The following is a 21,730-nucleotide window of genomic DNA, read 5'->3' as shown; positions in this document are numbered from 1 at the left end:
CAAACTCTCATAGCCTCCCGACAAAGGGGATAAGACCTGGTTCCTCCCCGCTTGTTTATGTACCAGACTACTGCCATGTTGTCTGTTTGAACCGCAATAGTCCCTAGAGGGAGAAGGCTGTGGAGAGCTTGCAACGCCAAATGCACCACCCTCATCTCTAGGACACTGACATGCAAAGCGGTGTCTAAGGGAGTCCACGTGCCTTGGAGGTTTCTGCCCGAACAATGCCCCCCCCCACCCGAGGTGAGAAGCATCCGTGGTCAACATGGCTCGGGGCGAGGGTATTACAAAGGGTCTCCCTTCTCGCAGCTCCCTTGAGTGAAGCCACCAGAGGAGGGAGTCCTTGCAAGCCCTGCTCAATGGAATAGGGGTGTTCAGCGGATGTAGTAATAGAGACCATTGGACCTGGAGAGTCCATTGCAGGATCCTCATTCATAGTCGTGCGTGTAGACAAAGACTAATTGCCGCCGCCATAGACCCTAGTGCTCTCAGGACTAACTCTGCTGAAGGAGGGCTAATACCTGATAAGATAAAGTGTTCACCCTGTCCGGAGTTAGACGGGCCCGAGAGATGCGAGTGTCCAATTTGGCCCCTATAAATTCCAGGACTTGCACAGGGTAAAGAAAAGACTTTTGAAGGTTTACCGAGACGCCCAAACTCTGGGCAAGAGTTAGAGCATAATCCCGGGCAACACACAACTGATGCCTGTTGGAGGCAGTGAGAAGCCAGTCGTCCAGGTATGGAAAGACCTGAAATTCCTCGAGTCTCAGGTGGGCTGCAACCACTGCCATGACTTTGGTTAACACCCTGGGGGCTAAGGTGAGGCCGAACGGAAAAACCCTGAATTGATAATGACTGGCTCCCAGCCGGAAGCGGAGAAACCTCCTGGATCGTCTGTCCATCAAAATGTGGTAGTACGCATCCTTGAGGTCTATGGAACACATCCAGTCGTTCTCCCGAAGGAGGGGGAGAATTGATTGAAGAGGGACCATCCGGAATTTCTCTTTGGGAATGAACAGGTTCAGGGAAGAGAGATCTAGAATCAGTCTCAAGTCCCCCGTCTTTTTTGGCACCAAAAAGAACCTGGAGTAATAGCCCAATCCAAACTGGTCTGGGGGGACGCGCTGGATGGCCCTTTTTTCTAGTAGCTTCGAAATTTCTGAAGCTGCTACCTCCCTTTGATCGGGTGGGACATCGGGGAGGCACTTTATGGGAGGGGGAAGATTTAGGAAGGGGATGGAATAACCTCTGGATATGATTCGGAGCACCCATCGATCCGTCGTGATGGATTTCCAATTTAGTAGGTGCTCCGACAAACGCCCCCTGACTGCCTCCAGAGAGGGACAGTCGGGTAAGCCCTCAGGGCTGTTGCACGGGTCTATCCGAGAATGGTTCTCTAGACCCGAAATTACGCGCGCCCCCCCCCCCTGCCTCTGAGCCGGCGTCCACCTTGTCCTTCTCTGCCTCTGAAGGACGAGGGGTCCGAAGCTGGACGGGACTACTGAGACTTCCAGAACCACATCTTTTGTCCCCTCTGATTCCTCGAAAAGGATCGTTGGGGATTAGAGAAGCGGACTCCGATGGCAGACAGTGTCTTCCTGTCCTTCTCGTTTTGGACAAGCATATCGCATACAGGTCTTACCAAAGAGCGAAGAACCGTCAAAGGGCACATTCGCGAAGGACGCCTTAAAGGGTCCCACGAAATTGCAAAGGCGGAGCCAGGCATGACGCCGCAAGACGACCCCGGCTCCGCTAGCTCTAGCAGCTCCCTCCATAGCATGGGAGAGTAGCCGCATAGACGTGTTCGAGATAGACTTCAGAGTGGCCATACGAATCGAGAAGGTCTTCTTGCCCTCGACCATCATGGACTCCGGGGGAGCTGCAGCGTATTCCTTTATTAGGTCTCGCTGTAGCCTGATATGTGCCATGTAGTTCAGCGCCCTTACCAAGAAGGTAGCTGAAGCAAACATCCGCTTCCCAATGCGGTCCAACGCCCAAGATTCCTTACTCGGAGGGTGGACCGAGGAACTCTCCTGCGCCAGTTCCTTCTTCGTGGCAGCCGCCACCAACATGGCATCCACAGGTGAACCCTTAGACCAGGCCTGCCTATCTGAGGGAGGGCTAAGAATTTTGTCTGGCCATCTTGGGATTGGCTCCACGGTGACGGGCTCCTTCCACACCCTGGTAGTAATTAAGCCTGTAGTGTATAGGAGCTAGCAAGTTAGGCTGGTGCACGGCAAGAGCACTTGTTAGACCCAAAATCAGAAAAAGGCCAGCACCAAGGAAGGTTCAAAAGTAGTTTAATAAAACTGAAACTAGACCGGTTTCAGCAGCAAGGCTTTCATCAGTAGTATAGTCAGCAAAAAGCACTTAGTCATCATCTTATATAATGTTCTCTAAGGCATCTATATGACATCACTTCCTGATAAGTCAAAAATGCAAACAAGGCAAAAGTAATTGAAAAATACAATCAAGGCAGAAGTAATTGAAAAATACATAGTTTAGTAAACAAAAAAGTTTGCCTGAGTTGCATGCATATCTCCAGATTATAATGAAAAAATCCAAAGAGACACAGTATACTGGTATATCAATGATAATAAACAAACTTAATAAAAACATACAATAAAGGGTAAATTCCCAAAAATAAACCCAAACAAAAGTCAGGTTATAAGAATTCTGGTGTTGAATACCAGCCACAGTATCCTAAAATGAGCTGAAATGCAAAAACCTAAGCAATGCAACCTGATAAGAAATAAGTACATATATGTAATGCAAGTGATGGTTAATTACAAATTATAATTTATCATTTAATCCAGGAGGAAAAGCCCCCAAGTTTAATGATCCACCTTTTTCTTTGGTATTTAGGATATCATGCCAACCTGTTTTAAAAGATCGATTCCTATGATATGATCAATGATGGTGAATGTAAATTTGGCAGTGGGATGTTTGATAACATGTCTATATAGTGCATTAGTTAATCTTCTGTTTCTAATGTCACCAAGGTGTTCAGAGATCCTGACACGAAACTGTCTAGACGCTTTGGCCAATATAAAATGCATGACATGTACATGTGGCAAGATAAATAATCCAGTCTGAACTGCAGTTACCAAAAACTGTATGTCGATATTTGTCCAGTGTTCCTACTAGTGGAAGAAGTAGTTTTGAAAATATAGTTACAAAACTGCAATGTCCACATGGATAAATGCCTGAAAGTTTATCTCCAGTAAGTGTTCTTTGAGTTGGAGTGTGATCCATGACCCTGGTTTTTATAGTGTGAAAATAGATTCCCTAAAGTTTTGCCTTTCCTATAGGAAAAATAACATCGTTCTCGAGATAATCTTCCAACAATGGATGAGAATTCAATATATTCCAGTGAGTATTAATAATATTTACTAAATTGGCACTATTCCTGCCATAAGTGGTGACAAATCTACATACATCTGATTCCTCATTATGAGTTTTAGTATTGTATTGGAGAAGAGAATCCCTGGATTTAGCATTACTAAATTGGACTGCTGACTCAATAGTACGAGTGGAATAACCTCTGGACAAAAATCTCTTGGTTAAATCCATTTGATGACTCTGAAGATCATCCACTGAGGAACAAATCCTTTTCATCCGCACAAACTGTGATTTCGGTATGTTCGAATAATATGTTTCGGATGAAAACTATCAGCATGTAGAAGGGTATTATATTGTGAGAATTTTCTGTGTATGGACGTTCTAAGAGTGTTATCCTCCTGTCGAATTAAATTGACATCCAAATAACTGATTGCACTCCTATTATATTCCACAGTGAATTGATACCCCAGATGTTCCCATTCAAATGTTGAATAAATTCCTGGAGGTATTCCTCACCTCCTTTCCATATAAGCCAACAGTCGTCCAGGTATCTTCTCCATATATCAATCTCAGGTAGATATATGTTGTGCAAAGGGTCATATAAAATCATATCTTCCATGTAGCCCATAAAAGATCAGCATAGATGGGTGCAAAGGATGCACCCATAGCCGTACCCTGTAGTTGCCAATAGCAGTTTTGTTGGAAATAAAAACATTTTTAGTTAGAATGTGTTCAGCCATACACAACAATAAGGTGTTCATCCCTGGGGGGTATAAATTGGTTTTATTTAGCCAGTATTCCAAGGCATTAATACCCCCAATGAGGGATGCTGGTATAAAGCGAGGATACATCAAGGGTACACATAAGCCATTCAGGGTCCAATTGAGACTGGAGACTATCTGCAAAAATTCAGTCGTGTCCTTGATTCTTGCTCTAACACATGTTAACAGTGGTTTCAATTTTTCAGTTAGAAAAACAGACAAGGGTTCAGTGAGTGACCCAATGCCAGATACAATCGGTCTGCCTGGTGGCTGATCAATGGACTTATGAATCTTAGGAAGTAGATAAAGTTGTTGTTTCAGAGGATCCTTAACCGTCAAATGAGTTTTGGTTTTATCAGAGATAATTCCAGATTCTACAGCCTTTTCCAAAAATTCATTAATTTCCAAGGCAAAACCTGGAGTCGGATCAATCTCCATCTTCATGTAATGATGATGGTCGGAAAGTTGTCTAAGACCTTCATTCACATAATACTCAGTATCCATCACCACCACCGCACCCCCTTTGTCGGCAGAAATAATAACAATATCCGTATTGTTTCTGAGTTGTGTGAGTGCTATTTGTTCCTTCCTAGACATGTTATGCTTTATAGTGTCAACAGAACCCAAATTGAAGTGTATATCCTTTATAACCGCCTGCTGGAAAACAGCAACATGTTTATCCATGGGAGGGTTAAATGTAGATTTGTGAAATCTACAATCAGATGATCTTTGAGCATTGTCAGTTTGATCTTGTTGTTGAAAAAATAATTTCAAGTTAATTTTCCTACAATAATCCATTGTATCAGAAACCAAAATACTTTCATCAGTGAAAAAAACAGTAATTAAGCCTACCAGGAGGTCAGCCGGAGGGGACATCCAGGAGGTAGACGGGCCTGCCTCAAATGCCTCCAGAAACACGGACTCGTCCAAGGAAGGTTTTTGGGCAGACCACCCCCCTCTAATTCGCAACATTTCCATGATGTCTCCAAAGGAGACATCCTCAGGGGGTGTCCTTGGGGAACCTTCCCCTTCATCCAAATCTGTGTCTGTCGTGAGGGACTCGGGGGAGTCCAGGTACCTCCTTTTACACTTCCGTTTGAGAGGAACCTCCTCGGTGGGACTATCCGAGGAGGGCTCACCTACAGGGACCTGTTCCTCTAAGGTAACTAACTGGAGGGCTTGAGCAGGCTTGTCCCAGTGGTCGGATGACAGAGGATAGACTCAGATGCATAGGGGGAGCGGGAGGATCCGACACCCAGACCGGGGATCTGGAAGACCTCGACAGAACCCTCTCCACTACCTCAAAAGCCGAAGGCGAGCCACTTTCCCCAGGCTCCGAAAGTAGTCTCCTCTGCTCCGAAGCAGAGATCGGTGTCGGAGCCAAAGCGGTCGGGTCCGAGAGGGAAGTGTAATCTGACCTGAAGGGTGCCGAAGACACATCAACAACTACGGATCCAACGCTCAGCTCTCGGCCCCAAGAGCTAGGATCCGACACGCTCGTGGGTACAGTCGGCATCGAAGCTACCAGAGCTATCGGCGCCGACCAAACCCCACCTCCGAAAGGGCCCGGATCCAATGACTCCAAAACCTGAAAAAGGGTTGGAGAAGGAGTGATCGGAGCAAAAAGGGGGAACTGCACTCCCCCCCCTGAGGGGGGGGGGGGAGGCAGGAGCACCCCCATCTGCATCTGGGTCTGCAGAAATCGACGCATCATCCGATCCATGTCCGCGTCGGTCAGGCTTCTCGTAGACCTAGAAGACGTCGTATAGGCGAGCCGGGAGGGCCGCCTCAACGACCTAGAGGGAGACCGATCCTCCTCCTCCGGCTCTGGCGAGAAACAAGGCGAACGGAGCCGAGAGGGAGAGGATCCAGAGGCCCTCATGGAAGGACTAGAGAGTTTAGATGGCGGGGCTGAGGGATGAGTCTCAGCCCGCCTTTTATGACTCGTGTCTCTCTTTGTCTTTATGCCTCCTCTCCCTGGAAGAGGCAGATGAGTCCCCTGAACTCTGCGCAGCAGAGGGAGGTTGAGTCCCAGGCAGAGTGGGGGGACCTAAAGGTACAGGGGCTGCGGTAGCAGCCTGTGCCTTAGAGGGAGAGGAAGAAGTGTCCTGCGGTAACAAGCCCGCCAGGATCAACTTGTTCTTCCTATCCCTGATGGCCCGGGGGTTAAACGCTGCACATATTTGGCAGCTAATGAACAGGTGGGCCACCCCCAGACACAACACGCACCGAGTGTGGCCATCAGCCGGGGAAAGCTTATGGCCACACTCAGTGCACTTAGAAAAGACAGCTTTGGGCCCTTCAGCCATCACAGTAACACACCCAGACACTATAAGGGAGGGACAAGCACAACGACTAAAACTAATAATTACCACAAAAATTTAAAACTAAGACTATAACTCAACGAAGGGGACTAAACACTCACACACTAACAAAAAATTAAGCTTTTAGTCTAATTTTTGACTAGAAACGATCTCACCCAAACCTAAGGAGCTCTTCACAAGTAGCTTCTTTCAGCCGCGGCAAACTCAATCTGAGGAAAGGCAGCATGTAGCAGGGTATTATGGGTAAAGGGGAGGCGCTAGGAGCTCAGATCTTTTAGCTAGTAAAGCTGCTGGCTCGGATCCAAGGTCGGATCCTATAACCACAGGTTGCAGAACAAATGAAGTAACTACTTCAGATCAACTTTTAAAATGCAAGAAAAAAATATGTTCCTGTTTAAAAGTGCAGTTAAGTGTTGAGACAGTCCATTAAAATAAACTCCTAGAAGAAAAATAATTTTCCTAACCTGGAAAGTACATTTAAACAATACATTTTCAAAAGTGGAAGGGTTCCCCCAAAGGGAACTTATTTTCCCAGTAATGGAACAGCACAAGTCAACAGTCTACCCTCAAAAGTCAGTAGGAGCACACTTCACCGGAGGGAAAGGTCGGAAGGGTTTTTCACTCAAATCTATGTCTTTAGGCAGCTCAGCTCAAGCTTCCTAACAGTTTGACCACATGGAAGGTGTAATGAAGTTTTGGAAGCTGGTTGGCTGTTATATCCTAGGCAAGATATAACCCATATACATAAAGGCTACTGTAACACTGATTAATATAATGGACCATCTAGTGTTTACTTCAGTTGCTAAATACAAAATAAATAAAATTGCGTTCTTACCATTTCTTTGTTTTCTAGAGGAGTTGTCCATAGCATGCAGTGGTAAGGAAACAGATCTTGCAGAAGCAGATGACTTTAATTCCATAGAAGTCACTTTATTTTTATTCTCTTTCATAATTTTACAACTAGCACTTTCATGTAAAGCATGCTCTCCACTTTTTCTCTTTCTGCTACGGAATACATTTTTTTGACACAGATTAGAAATTATATCTGAAGAACTTTGCGTATCATTAGAGCTTACACTAGATTCAATTATAGGCAGTCCCTGGAAATGACACTCCGGCAGTTTATTATACACCGCATTCTTTTCAGTGTTATCAGTATTCATCAGGTTAAGACATTTCCTAGAACTTGGCTTAGTCTTTGTTTCTGTTTTGCTTTCCATATCAGGGCACGCATTGTTTTTGACAGCCTTGTTTTTAACAACTGTAGCAGATAGCACTGGCCGTTTCCTCTGCTTTTCAGTATTTTTCAGAATGAGAAGTTCTTTGGAACCCTTAAGACCTTGTAAAGGTAAATCTGATTTTTCAAAATAAGTTAACCTGGAACTCAATCGCTCAGCCTTTTCCACATGAATAACTGGAGGTCTGTTTGATTCAGACTTTAAGCAAACTGAGTCTTCAACACCAAATTTATTGTGTCTTTCGGCTAAAGGTACGTCAAACACAGACATGCCTGCAGTAGAAGATTTGGAGAGAATAAGTGGAGGTCTGTTGATTTCAGAGTTTTCAACACCAAATTTAAGATGACTTTTGGATGAAGATTCATCAGACACAGATGTGCTTGCAGTAGAAGACTTGGACAGAATATCAGACTGTTTAGAACAATGTAATGATGCAGGCTGTACAGTTACCAAGGTGTCTTTAAGAAACTGATCAGGTGACAAAACAGTAACAGGTACTGCTAAATCTGTCTCGCCATCTGGCACATAACTGTCATTCAGGAAAGAATCAGGGCTCAAGATTCTTCTTTGGCTAAGTGGAGTATAGGAAGAGATCTGGGAATCTGGAGTACCTATAGGTGAAAGTGTGTGATTCATTAATAGAGTGGACTTTTTAGTAGGTTCATAAATTTCATTCTCCTCAATTATGCATTGTTCAGTTGACCCCTCATTTTTTATAGTTGATGCCACTTGTTTTTGTTGCAAGTCAACGGTAAAGTTAAGATTAGACTTCAATCCATGTAATGCCTTAGTTTCAGTACTTGTAAAAACAGAGCACATTTTATACCTCCAGAGAGACTGAGGTGTGCTTGTCTCATCACAAACTTGTTTCTGTAATGGACTGACTGATAGTATTGGTACTCTGTCACTTGGATCATATTTTGAATTATGGGCAGTCAAGGTGTTCCCTTCCTTTATGGATACGTTTTCACAAGACTGAAGTGGACTTCTAACTCTTCTTCCTGTGCTGCTCTTCATATTAATAGAAACATCGAAAGTACTATTCACAGCATTTAAATGAAATTCATTCTTTCTTGTTTTTAAATAAACTGGACCTTTTGAAATCTTCCGTGTTCTGACTCCCACTATATTTTTCTGAAAGTTTAAGATTATAAAAATCATTATCATATTGCATGGGGAAAACCAACACACTGCTTTGCAAGTTTAAGACAGTTTCCTTTAAATGATTAAAAATTCAACATTATAAAATCATTTACAATAATCATATTAAAAATAACATGTTTATAGAATACACTGCTCTAGATTCTTGTCATACCCAGTAAAAGCCCTAACTATAAACCCAAATGATGGTGGGAAGTGATTGGCTAATGCCAGGACGCCCATCTCTGGGGGAAGGGAGCAGTTAGATTCTTTCACTTCACCAACTTCTGGCAAAAGCCAGACGTAATTACAATGGATCGTGGCATGTTTTTGGTTTTGCCAGCTAGGAAAGGGACAGGCAGGTGGATGTACAAACAAGCGCCATTTTAGACAGCAAATACCATAGGAGGAAGTTAAGAAAAAAAATCCCAGTGAAGTAATGTCAGTGATGCCACAACTCTGGGGGAATAACCAGATTTCTAGCATGTTAACTTTACTGAGACAGTCTTTTCCTTCTTGTCCCTTACAATGAAGCTCAGGACTGTCAGACATGACAGGAAAGGAGAGATTCCCTGACATAAGTCAAGAGGCAAAAGATGAAGGTAATTCGGAGGCCAAAAGGAAAATGGGGTAATCTAGACGTCATGTTCTTAGTTAACTCACCATGTATATCTAAACAAATGACACAAAATAACTTATTAGCATAAAAAAAAAACAAATCAATTAGTACAAAGCCTGCCAGGCACAAAAAAGTGTTAACATATCCAGTTAAAGTCAAATAAAAATAAAAACTACAGCTGGATAAAAATCAACATACAATAAGATTTTGAGATGTTCTCTCGTATTCTGCCATTAGACAAGAAACAAGAGAGAACTGATTTTCTTGGCATCCATGTTTCAAATATATGCCAGTTATGACTGGAGACATGCTCATAATCCTCTATGTTAGGTGGTAGACAAATGCTTGATTCCACCTAATTTGCCAGGTACTTGCACAACAGAAATTTCAAATTACTCCTCTACGTCTTCAGGAAAAACAAGCCCTCCACAAACGAGAGAGGCTGAATAAAAGCTATACTAAAGTAACAGTTATTTTAAAGGCGAATAAATGGCAGACTTGGCAAATCCAAGCAGTCCTGAACTGTCGACACTTTCAGTTGTTTTCACATGTAACCAAAGCATATAGGTTCGCAGATAACAGTACCATCAGAGTTCTCCAAAGAAACACCAGAGTAATATTCAAAATGAGAAGCACACACCTAGGAGAAATGCACACTATTACATTAGATTGATGAGAAAAAAAGTCATGTAAAGTACTACTGTATAATGTTCATCCTTTCCCACCACATGAATAGCTATATATCTGACCAGGTCTCTTTTAGAAATAAGATAATGCTGATCCCTAGCAAAACTATGTAATGATAGACACTGGTATGAACCCGTATAAAACTTGGACTGGCAAAAAAAGTCAAATCTTCGTAGCAGGAAATACCTGACAGCATAAAAATATTCAAATCACTAGCAACTGCACACTACAACAATTAGTAAGAACAAATCCACCAATAGTCAAACACAAGAATCATTTTAAATTGGCTTTCTCCCAGTGTATAAGACTTAATCAGAATATAAACAACCAGGTTTTATAAAACCACTGATTACTAAAACCACTAATAGTAATCTAGAACATATGATGAAGTACAACCTCTGGTTTGCTTTTAGCTTGAGTGCAGACAAAAGAGAAAGTTATTTGATACTAGAAAAATGGATAATTCCCGATGCTCTATGGCATTGTATCCCCACTTTCTTTTCTGTTTTTTTTTTTTTTTTTTTTTTATGGAAATGCTCTGGAAAACATTTAAATGCATACAGTACTTGTATACTGAAATGCACTTTCATGCACTTTTAAAAGCCATTTGTCCAATAGAAACTCACAGTTTTCACATACATATCATGCAGATGAAAGTAGTTGCACAAATAAGATAAAAGATGCACATTAGTTAAGTTAACCTCTACATCTCCAACCCCCCTGCATGTCATCACCAATACATACATTTTTAAATGATACTTTGCTTTTTATTTTATTTAGTCTGATGTAGCAAGTATTGGCATTTATTCAGTCTGTTGTAGCAAGTCTTAGCATTTTTGTAATTTTTTAGTGATGATTTGTTTTGTTTGTTGTAAGCAAGTTTATGTATTACAATTCAAAAGTCAGTTTTTAGAAGCAAAGGTAGAAATTGTCATCATGGTACTTCAACATAAATAGATCAATACAGCACTCAGTTATAGCATTATATATATTAATTAAAAAAATTATTTAGCTACTCAAAAGTTTAATTTCTCTCTGTTATAAAAATACTTGCGTCCCACCTTTACCAGCCAGTACGAAACTGAGAACCTCTTCAACTTTTTATTCAAAAAAATTCTGCTCTTCTGTCATTTTAAATAATATTGGTCTCAGAATTTTTAGAACCGTAGATCGTTTTATTCTGCAGTTTTCATATCGCTTTCACTGCTCCATACTAAAAGAATGCCTACTCTTGAAATAATTACCAAGGTCAGAGTAAGTCACATTAAGAAATTTCTTTATGATTTTAACTTTTCTCGGTAATATGGTTGAGTGTCTAACAGCTCAATATTCATTTCCTAAAGGTACCTGCGTTGCTACTGTAATCTACAAGTCACTATTTACGAGCTGTGTCTTTGCATGCAAAATACAGTTCTATAGATTTTCTATTTATTCAAGTGCTCAATAAAATGCAGTTGTTTTACTCAGTGATTGCTTTCACACTTCCATCTCCAAGGATGCACACAGGTCTAGATTGGCAGATGGAAATCACACTGGAATACAAGGTCCTTTTGATTGCATAAAATGAAGTCTTGAGAAATGTAATCAATGCTGCTGTGGGCTTATTAATTTTTCCCGGATTATTCTGGTGCTGGAATTATCAGTGGCTCAAGACAAGCCATGGGCAGATAAAACACTAGAGGTCACACAAGTTTACTGTCAGTTTTTATTTTCAGAAACATTTTGAACTTTGGTGCTAAACAGGTACATGCACTGAAGCAATAATAACTGCAAACATCAATCATCTGTCATGTCTTTCAGGGTGGTGGTGGTGGTGGGTGGTAAATGGTGGCTCTTCAGCTTCTGTAGACATGGTTCAGCAGGTCCTTTATCAATATACTGAATGTATTTATTTGGGCAGGCCAGTAACAATACCTTAGGTCATAACAATAGGAATTAGCTAGCTTAAGAAAAAATTGCTTTGTTTGTAAAGCATATGAAAAGTAAAATAAAGTCAAGCAAAAGTAATGCATCAACAATCAAAATGGATTTTCTCTCTCTCTCTGGTATATTTCTGATACTTTCACAAGTCTTTTAGCGCAGGTTTTAGATAGAATTTAAAGGTCCCGAACTATTAAATTAATTTAACACTTTGGCAATTACATAACTAGCACACAATTACTTAGCTATGCTACTCCAGCATAATTAAAGCTGGAACCTAAAGTGATGCAAGTGTCTCCTGCTTGTCCAGTAATAATGCCGTAAACACGGCTCTTTTCATGGTCTTCTGCATTTGGAAGAGATCTTTAAAACTATGTATTTTTTTTTAAAGGTCGCAAAAAGTTACATACTTATCATAACGTTCCATCTGAGTTGTTTTTCATTGGTCTTCAACCTGTGGGACCCGGATCCGACTCGGCCTCATACTCCAGCATTGGATCCAAGCTCCTCCAATACCCATAATGCCCGTCTCCCTCCTCCCCTCAGAGTTTTTTGCAGAACAGCAGCACCCCAACCTAGACCATATGCCTATACACCTGGCATTACCCATAAACTTATCAAGAAAAGGACTAGACAGAATAGAAGGGCTATGACTTTTCCATCCAGTCCACAACACAGCAGACACAAGGCAGAGGGAAGGAGGGAGGGACAGTTGAAGACAAAAAGCAACAACTCAGATGAAACGTTATGCTAAGTATATAACTTTTTTAATGTGAAGTTGTTGTTTTCATTTGGTCTTCAACCTGTAGGACAGAGTCCCCAGCTACCAATAAACCCTGGAAGGTCCTCATGGAAGGATGTTCCAGAACATGGCTGAACCAAAGGGATGCCCTGCCCCTGGGAAGAAGGTCCAATTTATAATGGGAGATAAAAGTGTGCGATGACACCCAGGTAGCTGCCGAGCAGATATCGTCTAAAGATACCCTGGACCAAAAAGCCACAGAGGTTGTAACAGACCTGGTGGAATGTGCCCAGACATGCCCTGGTGGAGATGACCCTTTGGCTCGATAGGCCAACGAAATGCATTCAGAAATCCATCGAGCAATAGTAACTTTAGAGAGAGGTTTTCCCAAGAAGGGTTTAGAAAAGGAAATAAAAAGTTGATCAAACTTAAGAAAGGATTTGGTTCTATGCAAATAGAAACGCAGCTGGCTGTGAACATCAAGCAAGTGCAATTTACACTCTCCTTTATTCTGGAAATTTGGAAAGAAAAACTGGCAGATTGATACCTGCAAAAAAAGAGCTATTCAGGAAGTCCCACCGGACTCTACTCTCGATTCTATCTCCAAATATGTCAAAGGACATTGGGCCCATTTTAGACCAATGTAGCCTACCTCATTATGTAAAGAAGAGAGTTCCAGGTGGTCACAGTGCAAGCCATCCTTCCCTGCCTATAGCAGAAAAACTGGGTGTGCTCCTTAGACCTTCATGACACTTATCTTCACATAAGCATTGCCAAGAAGTCTAGAAGGTAAATGTGCTTCCAGCTGGGAGCCAGTCATTTTCCATTCCAAGCCTTGCTCTTTGGTCTCGCCAGAGGCCCACAGGTGTTCATCAAATGTAAGGTGGTGGTAGCAGCTCACCTGTAACTAAAGGGAGAATCTGCATATTTAGGTAATTGGCTCCTAGATGATCCAGCAGGAGAGTCTATTCTGTTTGCCAGTGATTGACTTTACTTCACTTATGTCGGTTCTTTGGCATCTTAGTGAAAACCGAAAAATATGCGCTACAGCCTTGGCAAACCTTGGTCTTCATAGGAAGACATCTGGATACAAGGTCATGCGATATCAAACTATCAGAAGAAAGACTTTTGTCACTTAGAACCGCAGTTATAACCAGTCTGACCTACCAGAGTCTTTGGTCTTATAGTGGCTTCTATACTACTTGTAAATCACACAAGATTTCACATGAGAGTTCTACAGTGTATTCTGTGTGCAGTGGTCTCAGCCAATGGACTCTACTATACTCGCATTAGTTTCTCCCAGTTACAAAAAACATTCCATATGTTGAATAGATTCTTCATAACCCCACGAAATAAACCTTTTACTTCATCCCTTACAAAAGCCACAGTGACAATTGATGCCTCCTATATCCACATTTTGACTGGAGAATGGTTTGAGATAAGTGGATCGATCTAAGGGGCAATCTTCACATAAATGTTCTGGAGATGTCCGTGCAGGATTTCCCGGGATTTTCTTCCACCGAATGCAATTTCTTTACACTCTTGACTATATCAGGGGTCTTGTATGTCAACAAGATGAGGAGGAAGCAAAGTCTCTGCCACTATACTGTGAGGCTGTCAGATTGTGGCAGTGGGCAGTGTCTTTACCGTTCTTTCTTGTAGCATTGCACATGCGGAGATGGACAGAGTTTCTTGAACACAGGCTCAGCACATTGATTCTAGTGCCTCACGAACGGTCCCTGAACCCATCAGGGGCCCTGCTTATATTTCACTTCAGGGGCCAGCCTTGCTGGCAGCTACTTCATCGTCATCCCCCCATTGAGAGAATCATACAGGAGTGCTCTGGCCCGTCAGTGGCCACTTAGATTTTGCTATGCCATTCCTCCTCTTTCCCTTAATGGTGAAGTTCCATCAGAAAGTCTCTCTCTCTCTCCGAATGGACTCAGTAATTCTCATAGCAATGCTTTTGGTCAAGGTAGTTTTAGTTCCCCTTGCTATGGCTTCCTCTTCAGTAGCAGCTCTGGCTTCTGAATCCATACCTGGATCTCCTTCACACCTATCAGGTAAGCCTCACCTGGACATTCAGTTCCTGAAAATAGCTGCACAGTTTCTCCATTCCCAGTGATGGCCATGGAACCCAGTCTGTTCCAACAGAGTAACCCAAATTCTCTCTGCCTTCACAGAAAAAATCCACATGCAAACTCAAAGAGAAAATGGAAAACATTTTCTGTCTGGGTTTCTTATCAGGGCATGGACCCATTCTCCACTCAAGTTACCTTGGTTTTTACACTTTCACTTGTCTCAGATTCTCCCATTAAAGATCAAGATGATCACCATCCCCAACTTTTCCAACATTTCTTCCTCTTCTGGCAGCTCGGTTGCAAACATTCCTTAAAGGCACCTTTCTCCTCCATCCCCGATATTAAACACCCCAGTCATCTGTGGGACCTAAACACTGTGTTGGAGATTTTAACCCATTACTCCAATCTAGCCATTGTCTTTTGCGGACATAAAAATTTCTTGGATGACCTTGTTTCTGGTATCTGTCACTCCTTGCTAGGATTTCAGAGTTCCACACCATCTCCTCCATATTTGATCCTTCACAAAGAAGGACATCATTCTGAACAAATTTGTCCTTTATGGCCAAGGTTTTCTCTGAGCCACATTCTACACCTTCCAGTCTCCCCCCCCCCCATCCCAACTATTTCAGCAAAAGAGAGTACTTGCTGCACACCTTGGATATTTAGTCAGTTGCACTTCTAGTTGCATTAAGCAAAACTAATCAGTAAGTACAGCCAACTGCTTGCTTCCTATGCAGCCACTAATATGGGGCAAAAAGTATCCAAAATAACCCTGTCTAGATGGAATCTAGACTGAAACATTTGCATACCAATCCAAAAACAAAAGCTTGTGCCAAAACCAAAGCCCTATTTCACTTTTTCCATGGCAACTTCCACAGACTTATTTAAAAATTCTTTAATCAATTATTTGCGCAGCAACTACGTGGGCTATATTGCACACCTTCATTAAACATTTTAAACTGGACGTCACGTCCAGATCTAGATCCTCCTATGGGAATGCCTTTCTCAAGGGTATCCTGTCACGATTCTACCATAATTTTAAGTGGGCAAAAATGGATAATGTAAGATACTGAAGTTACCTGCTTGCCATAATATTGGACATTTATCATCCTGATCCAATCCACTTTGACAACCTGCCCTCCATTCCCCTACCAGCTTGTCACATTCCCTCTGTCTTGATGATCTACTAGATTTATTCTGAAGCCAGTCCTATCTCACTCTCACTGCCATCCTCATAGACCCCCACTGGTTCCCTCTTTGGAGATAAAGCAGCAATCACTTTCTAAGGAAATGTAGGGCATAGATGCATGATGGGAGTAGGGAAGGAGCTTGAGTGTTTGGTAAAGGGATAATCTGCAGAATCACAGGCACCTAATCGTAAATATTCCACTAAATGAATTGGCTGGACTAGGAGTAATACAATTTTATTTATTTATTTAAGTTTGATGACCGGGGAAGTCCACTGGGCCAAGAGCCCATTTTCAGTGGAGGCCCAGGAAGAAAAGCTCCACAATAATTGCAAGTTACATTTCACATGTAATTAAACATTTACAGATAAGGTCCATGATATTTGCAATTGGCTTGTCACAATGTTACAAAAATGAAAAGATTATAAACTCAGTTGTAGGTTTAACATTTCAAAATATATAGCTACTAGCCATTAGTAGGTTAGGAAATATGCACGGAAAGGGTAATAGTATATTTGAGATTGGAGAGTATAGAACAATAGATATTAGAGATAAATTTAGTTTTTAGTAGGGAAGGGAATGTTTTGGGTGGCATAAAGTAATAGAAAAGGTAGTTGGATGAGTCAATGCAAGGTGGAATGAGGGAAGGGTTAAGTTGGAGCGTGGCAAGGGCATTCCCATTTGGAAAAAAGATGAGAGAATAGCTCAGATTAGAAACCTGTATGGTTAGGTAGGTAGCGTAGGTGTTTTGGGAGAGAGTACCACTGTATAGCTATGGAGTGGGACAGCAGTAGATGGCCAGAAGGTTGTGCAGGTTTCTGGACCTGAAGGAGATTTTGGTTTTTGGATCTGAGTGAGTGGTTGGGAATGTAAGGTTTTAAGGAAGTAGCGAGAGCTGGGCAGTTGGCAGGTTTAAAGATGAGCTTGTGGGCAATGGTGAGTTGTAGGTAACTGAGGTAGTTGGGTAGTATAAGTCAGTTGAGGGTGAGGAGGGAGTGGCAGTGATGGGATGAGTTTTTTTTAACTGAGTGCAAATTTGAAGATCTTGTGGTAGCAGGAATCGGGTTTGGACCGAAGGTCAAGATGGAGATTGGTAGAAAGAGGAGCACATTACATAAGGGAGGGGAGTAGGAAGGTGGATGCAAGAGTTTAATGGATAGAGAGGCTTAGGAAGCGGTTGTGCCTGTAGAGGAGACCTAACTTATGGTGGATTTTCTTGATTGTGGAGTGGATGTGGGTGTCAAATTTTAGTTCTTCGTCAATAATGATGCCAAGAAGCTTGGTATTGGGAACAATTTCAAAGAGGGTGTTGTTTTGGCTCTGTAAGGTAAATGTGGATTTGTCAATGGAGTTTTTGGTAGGGTAAAAAACATTAGTTTGGTTTTATTTGCATTTAGTGCCAGGTGGTTAGACTGCATCCAGGTTTCTGTTTTGGAGAAGGCTAGTTGGGTTTTTGCTAGGAGCTCGGAAGGGGAGAAGGCTGAGCAGATAATTGTTGAGTCATCTGCATATTGGATGATAGAGGAGTCTGGGATGGATTGGTGAAAGTTGTTAATGAATAGGTTGAATAGAAGAGGGCCAAGAACAGAACCTTGTGGGACACCTGTAGGTGTGGGAAGGAAGGGAGAGGTTGAAGTTTTCCAATGGACAGCTTGTTGGCAGCTGGACAAGTAGCTAGAAAACCGGGCGATGGTGGTGGGAGAGGGGTGGAGAGTTGGGATATAAGTAGGGTGTGTGAGATGGATCTAGGAATAGTGTGGATACGAACTTGCCGGAATCGTGTTCGAAGTTTATGGCTTCAAGAAAGGAAAGAAGAGCAGTAATGGTGCTGTGGCCAGGGTGGAAGCTGTGTTGGGTAGGGGACAGGAGATTGTTTAGTGTTAGGTGTGCCATGAGTTGTGCTTGTATTGTTTTCTCTAGCATTTCAGAAAGAGGGGAGAGGAAGGCAATAGGCCTGAAGTTGGTGGCACCAGTATTTTCCCATCTTTGTAGAGGGGGATGATGTAAGCATAGCGCCAGATAGAAGGGGCGTATGATTTTTGTATGGATCTATTTATAAGAATAGAGATGAGATAGGCAATGCTGTCTGCAGATTGTTTGAGGACGGTGGGTGGAAGGTTGTCAGGTGCATTGCGACAGGGTTCGAGTTTGAGAAGTCTTTTTATAGTGCTTGTGGGGATGGGCTTGAGGCAGAAGGAAGTGGAGGAAGGTTAATTGGGGTGGTGGCTGGGGCAGGAGGGGGTGATGGTGGAGGAGGGGGGTGGGAAGGAGACAGAGTTTAGCTATGCAGTCTATGAAGAATGAGTTGAACTGGCTGGCTGTTTCAAGGTTGGAGAGGTTGGGGTCTGGGCGGGGGGTTTTCTTTGTTTCCAGGATGGAGCATGGATGAGATGGAGTCCCAGACTTTTTGGGGATTTGTTGAGAGCAAGGACTGGAGTTTGGAGTACTGGGCTTTGCAGTCTTTAATTATTAGTTTTTTTGCAGAGTTTCATAGTCTCTTATACTTTAAGAGGGTGTTAGGGTTTTTATGTTTTTGATATTGTTTCCATTTTTTCTCCCTTTGGTGCAAGGCTAGTTTAGTACCTTTTGATAACCATGGGCAGGGATTGGCTTTGATGGGTTTGGTTCGAGGGGGGGCTTGCTGATTGAGAAGGGTTAGGAATGAGTGGTTAAAGTGGGAATGGCATCATCTGAAGGAAGGGTTTTAGAGGGGACCAGTCAAGTATGCTTTAAGCATTCGGAGAAAGTTAGAGAGTTGAAAGAGGAGAGGCTGTGGGTTTGGATGTAGTGTTGTTTATGCAGTGGAGATGGGAGATGGTCGGCGAAGGTTGGTAGGTGATCGCTGAGAGGATCAGGTAATGTTCCAGTTTTGGTGATCAGGTTTGGGTAAGTTGTTAGGATCCAGTCAATGATGGTACCAGAGGTACCATCTTTATTTGGTCTGGTTGAAGATTGTATTAGTAGAAGTTGTACAGGTTGATTGTGCGGAACGGGGATTCAGAGTTAATAGTATTCCAGTTGATGTTGGTTTCACCGAGTATATAGGTTTCATTTTTTATAATGGAGGAGAACCAGGACAGGATGTTTTCAAGAGTTTTGATATCACCAAGGGGAATGTAGAAGGCAGCGATAAATATGGACTTGTGGTTGTTTATTTTAGCAAATCTATTATAATTTCAGCGTTGCCAAAGGTTGGTATTTTATGGAGTAGGGGAGTTATGGTATGGGAGGTGGGGTAGATTATTGCTACTCCACCTCCTTTTTTTGTGGGCTCTGTCGTTGCAAATGATTTGGAAACCTGGTGGTAGGATTTTGTTATCTTTTATATAGGTTTTCAGCAAGGTTTCAGAAATGGCAGTAATGTCGGGGTGGTTATGGGAGAGCTAGGCATGGAGGTTAGGGATTTTGTTTTTTTGGCTTTGTACATTAAGTGTTGTAAGGCGAATGGACTTTTGTTTGTGGGCTGAGTGGAGGGTTTGGTGAGATTGATGTTGGAGATGGGCCAGGGGAGGAGTAGCAGTCGCCAAACAGAAAACAATCAGTGAGAAGGTTAGCAACTACAGAAATACAGCAGCCTATTGTTTTCGTTTGAATGTTACCTTTCTGTTTGTTTTTATTATTAATGAATCAATGGGGAGTTGCAGTTCACTGAGAAGTAGGAAAATAATGTAGTTGTGCCAGGGGTTTTAGAAAGGGACATGCAGTAAGTGCACACTACTGAGGGATGCCCGTGGGACAGACAGAAAGAGAGTGCAGTCCAGCAGAGGTTTTTAGTATTTAAAGATGGCACCGCAGATCAGAGGAGGAATAAGTAAACTATAAGGAGGGAATAGACAGAAATGACAGGGCTGGGAAGCTTACAATAAGATTATGTTAGGAGACTGAGAGAACAGGGGGACTAAAAGCCAAGACTTGGAGAAAGCTGTGAGAAAACAGGTCTGACAAGGCTAGGAAACTTGCACTAAAATTATGTTAGGAGAACAAGAAAGGGGGGGGTGCTATGGACCAGGACTAGGAAAAAGCTGTGAGAAGAGAAAAGCAATAAACCAGCTAGCCCAAGTCAGTACGTAAAGGTGTCCGTTTATCTGTGTGAATTCAAAAGTAGATTTAGTAGAGCCATCAGGGAAGTAGAATATAAAATAAATGTAAAGCTTTTGGAAACTGTATACATTTGTTACAACAAACAGGAGAATACATTATAAGAATATAAAATAAATGCGGTATACACGATGAATAAAATAAAAGACTATAAAATAAATGCAACGCTTTGGAAAAATGCATATATTTGTTACAGTAAATGGGAGGAAAAAGAGGAGGTTCCAGTAGTGTGCACAGAAGAATCAGTAGTAGTATCACAGAGAGAAGATTATAATAGACCTACACTGCTCACAGTCTGTTGATAAAAGTAGAATTTGCAGTGGCTTTTACTTGTTTGTACGAGGTTCCGCTCTCAGAGTTCTTGTATGCAGGCAGTTGCTTAAGTTTTTTTTTTTTTTTGCACCTTTGAATAGGTTTAAGGGACTGTAAGGAGAGAGAGAGAGAGATGGTAATATGAAGCCAGAAAAGGGAGTAGGTGTAGTAACTAAGTGGAAATGACTGAGGCAAGGAAATACCACAATTTAAGTAGTCTAGCTACGAAGAACTTAAATAAATTAGTTAAGGAACAAGCAGTGATAATTAATAAGAAAGTCAACCTATTCAGTAATATGAAATTCAGTCTATTCTCACCTTAATTTCACAGAATGCAGAGTAATTCATTGCCAGTACACTTTTTCCAGCTATTTGTTGCTACTTAGTAACGCATTCCAAAAGAACTGAGCAACATGGTGGCAGAACATAAAATCATAGTAAAATCACTTAGTTTCCACACAATACAGTAACAGCATAGGTGCTCATAATATGCTAACTAGCAAAATCTAATTAAAACAGGTTGGAACAGCACAGTGGCTAAATACCAACGAAAGCACTAGGTACCAATTTAAATGCAGTAACAGCAATCTTTCATTATACTAAGTACATAACTTCTATTTTTAGGCCACAGCTCTAAAAAAGGTAACTGCTTAATTTCTGAATTAACGGGTTCCTATTAAATGCCCGAAGCTGCATTCTTTCGAATGTGTCTTGATCAAACTTGAAAGCATGAAAAGGAAAAATAGCGAAACGGCATATAAGCGAATTTTTTCCCTGGGAAAGAATCTCTTGGCTGCTTCTGTTACTTTGCCGTTTTCGTGACTGTAGTGAGATCTCGGAGTTGGTATAGTTAAGTAGGGAAGGTCTGGGAGGCGAAGCACTCCCCCCCCCACCCACCCCCCACTTTATGTAATATTTAAATTTTTTTTTTTTTTTTTTTTTTTTTTTTTGTGGAACAGCGATTTTTTTTTCCTTAAGAAAAAAAAACGCTGTTCTAAGCATTCGAAATTGTGAGCTTTCGCTTACATGGGTTCAATAAATCGTTCGCTTTTTTAAGAGTTTGAGGAGTTAACATGGACCCGAATTAACAGTATAGTCTAATAAAACAGTTTAAATAGCACTGCAGTACCCATTGCAAATTCATAACAAATGGCTACAAATAACCCTTCTTGTTGGCTAACTTAAAATCTAACTATGAATATATCCTTGTTTGTACACATGCCAAAATGTGTTTTCATCATTTATCTCTCTTGTTGTTGTTAGCTCTCACTTAAGTCTT

General features: G+C 41.8%; 1 protein-coding gene across 1 annotated transcript in view; it reads right to left on the bottom strand.

Moving 5' to 3' along the window:
* ASPM (assembly factor for spindle microtubules) overlaps nt 1-21,730 on the bottom strand; it is a 2,279,206-nt gene that overhangs the window by 2,235,982 nt on the left and 21,494 nt on the right. The window contains exon 3 of the mRNA XM_044080257.1: nt 7,263-8,799. Within this exon, the coding sequence (XP_043936192.1) occupies nt 7,263-8,799 (1,537 nt within the window). The remainder of the gene's footprint in view (nt 1-7,262; nt 8,800-21,730) is intronic.

Source organism: Protopterus annectens, chromosome 8.part0, assembly GCF_019279795.1.
Source record: "Protopterus annectens isolate FY-2018-M chromosome 8.part0, PAN1.0, whole genome shotgun sequence".
Taxonomy (NCBI): Eukaryota; Metazoa; Chordata; order Ceratodontiformes; family Protopteridae; genus Protopterus; species Protopterus annectens.
The sequence above is the reverse complement of the archived record's forward strand: the minus strand, read 5'-3'. Positions and strand labels throughout refer to the sequence as shown.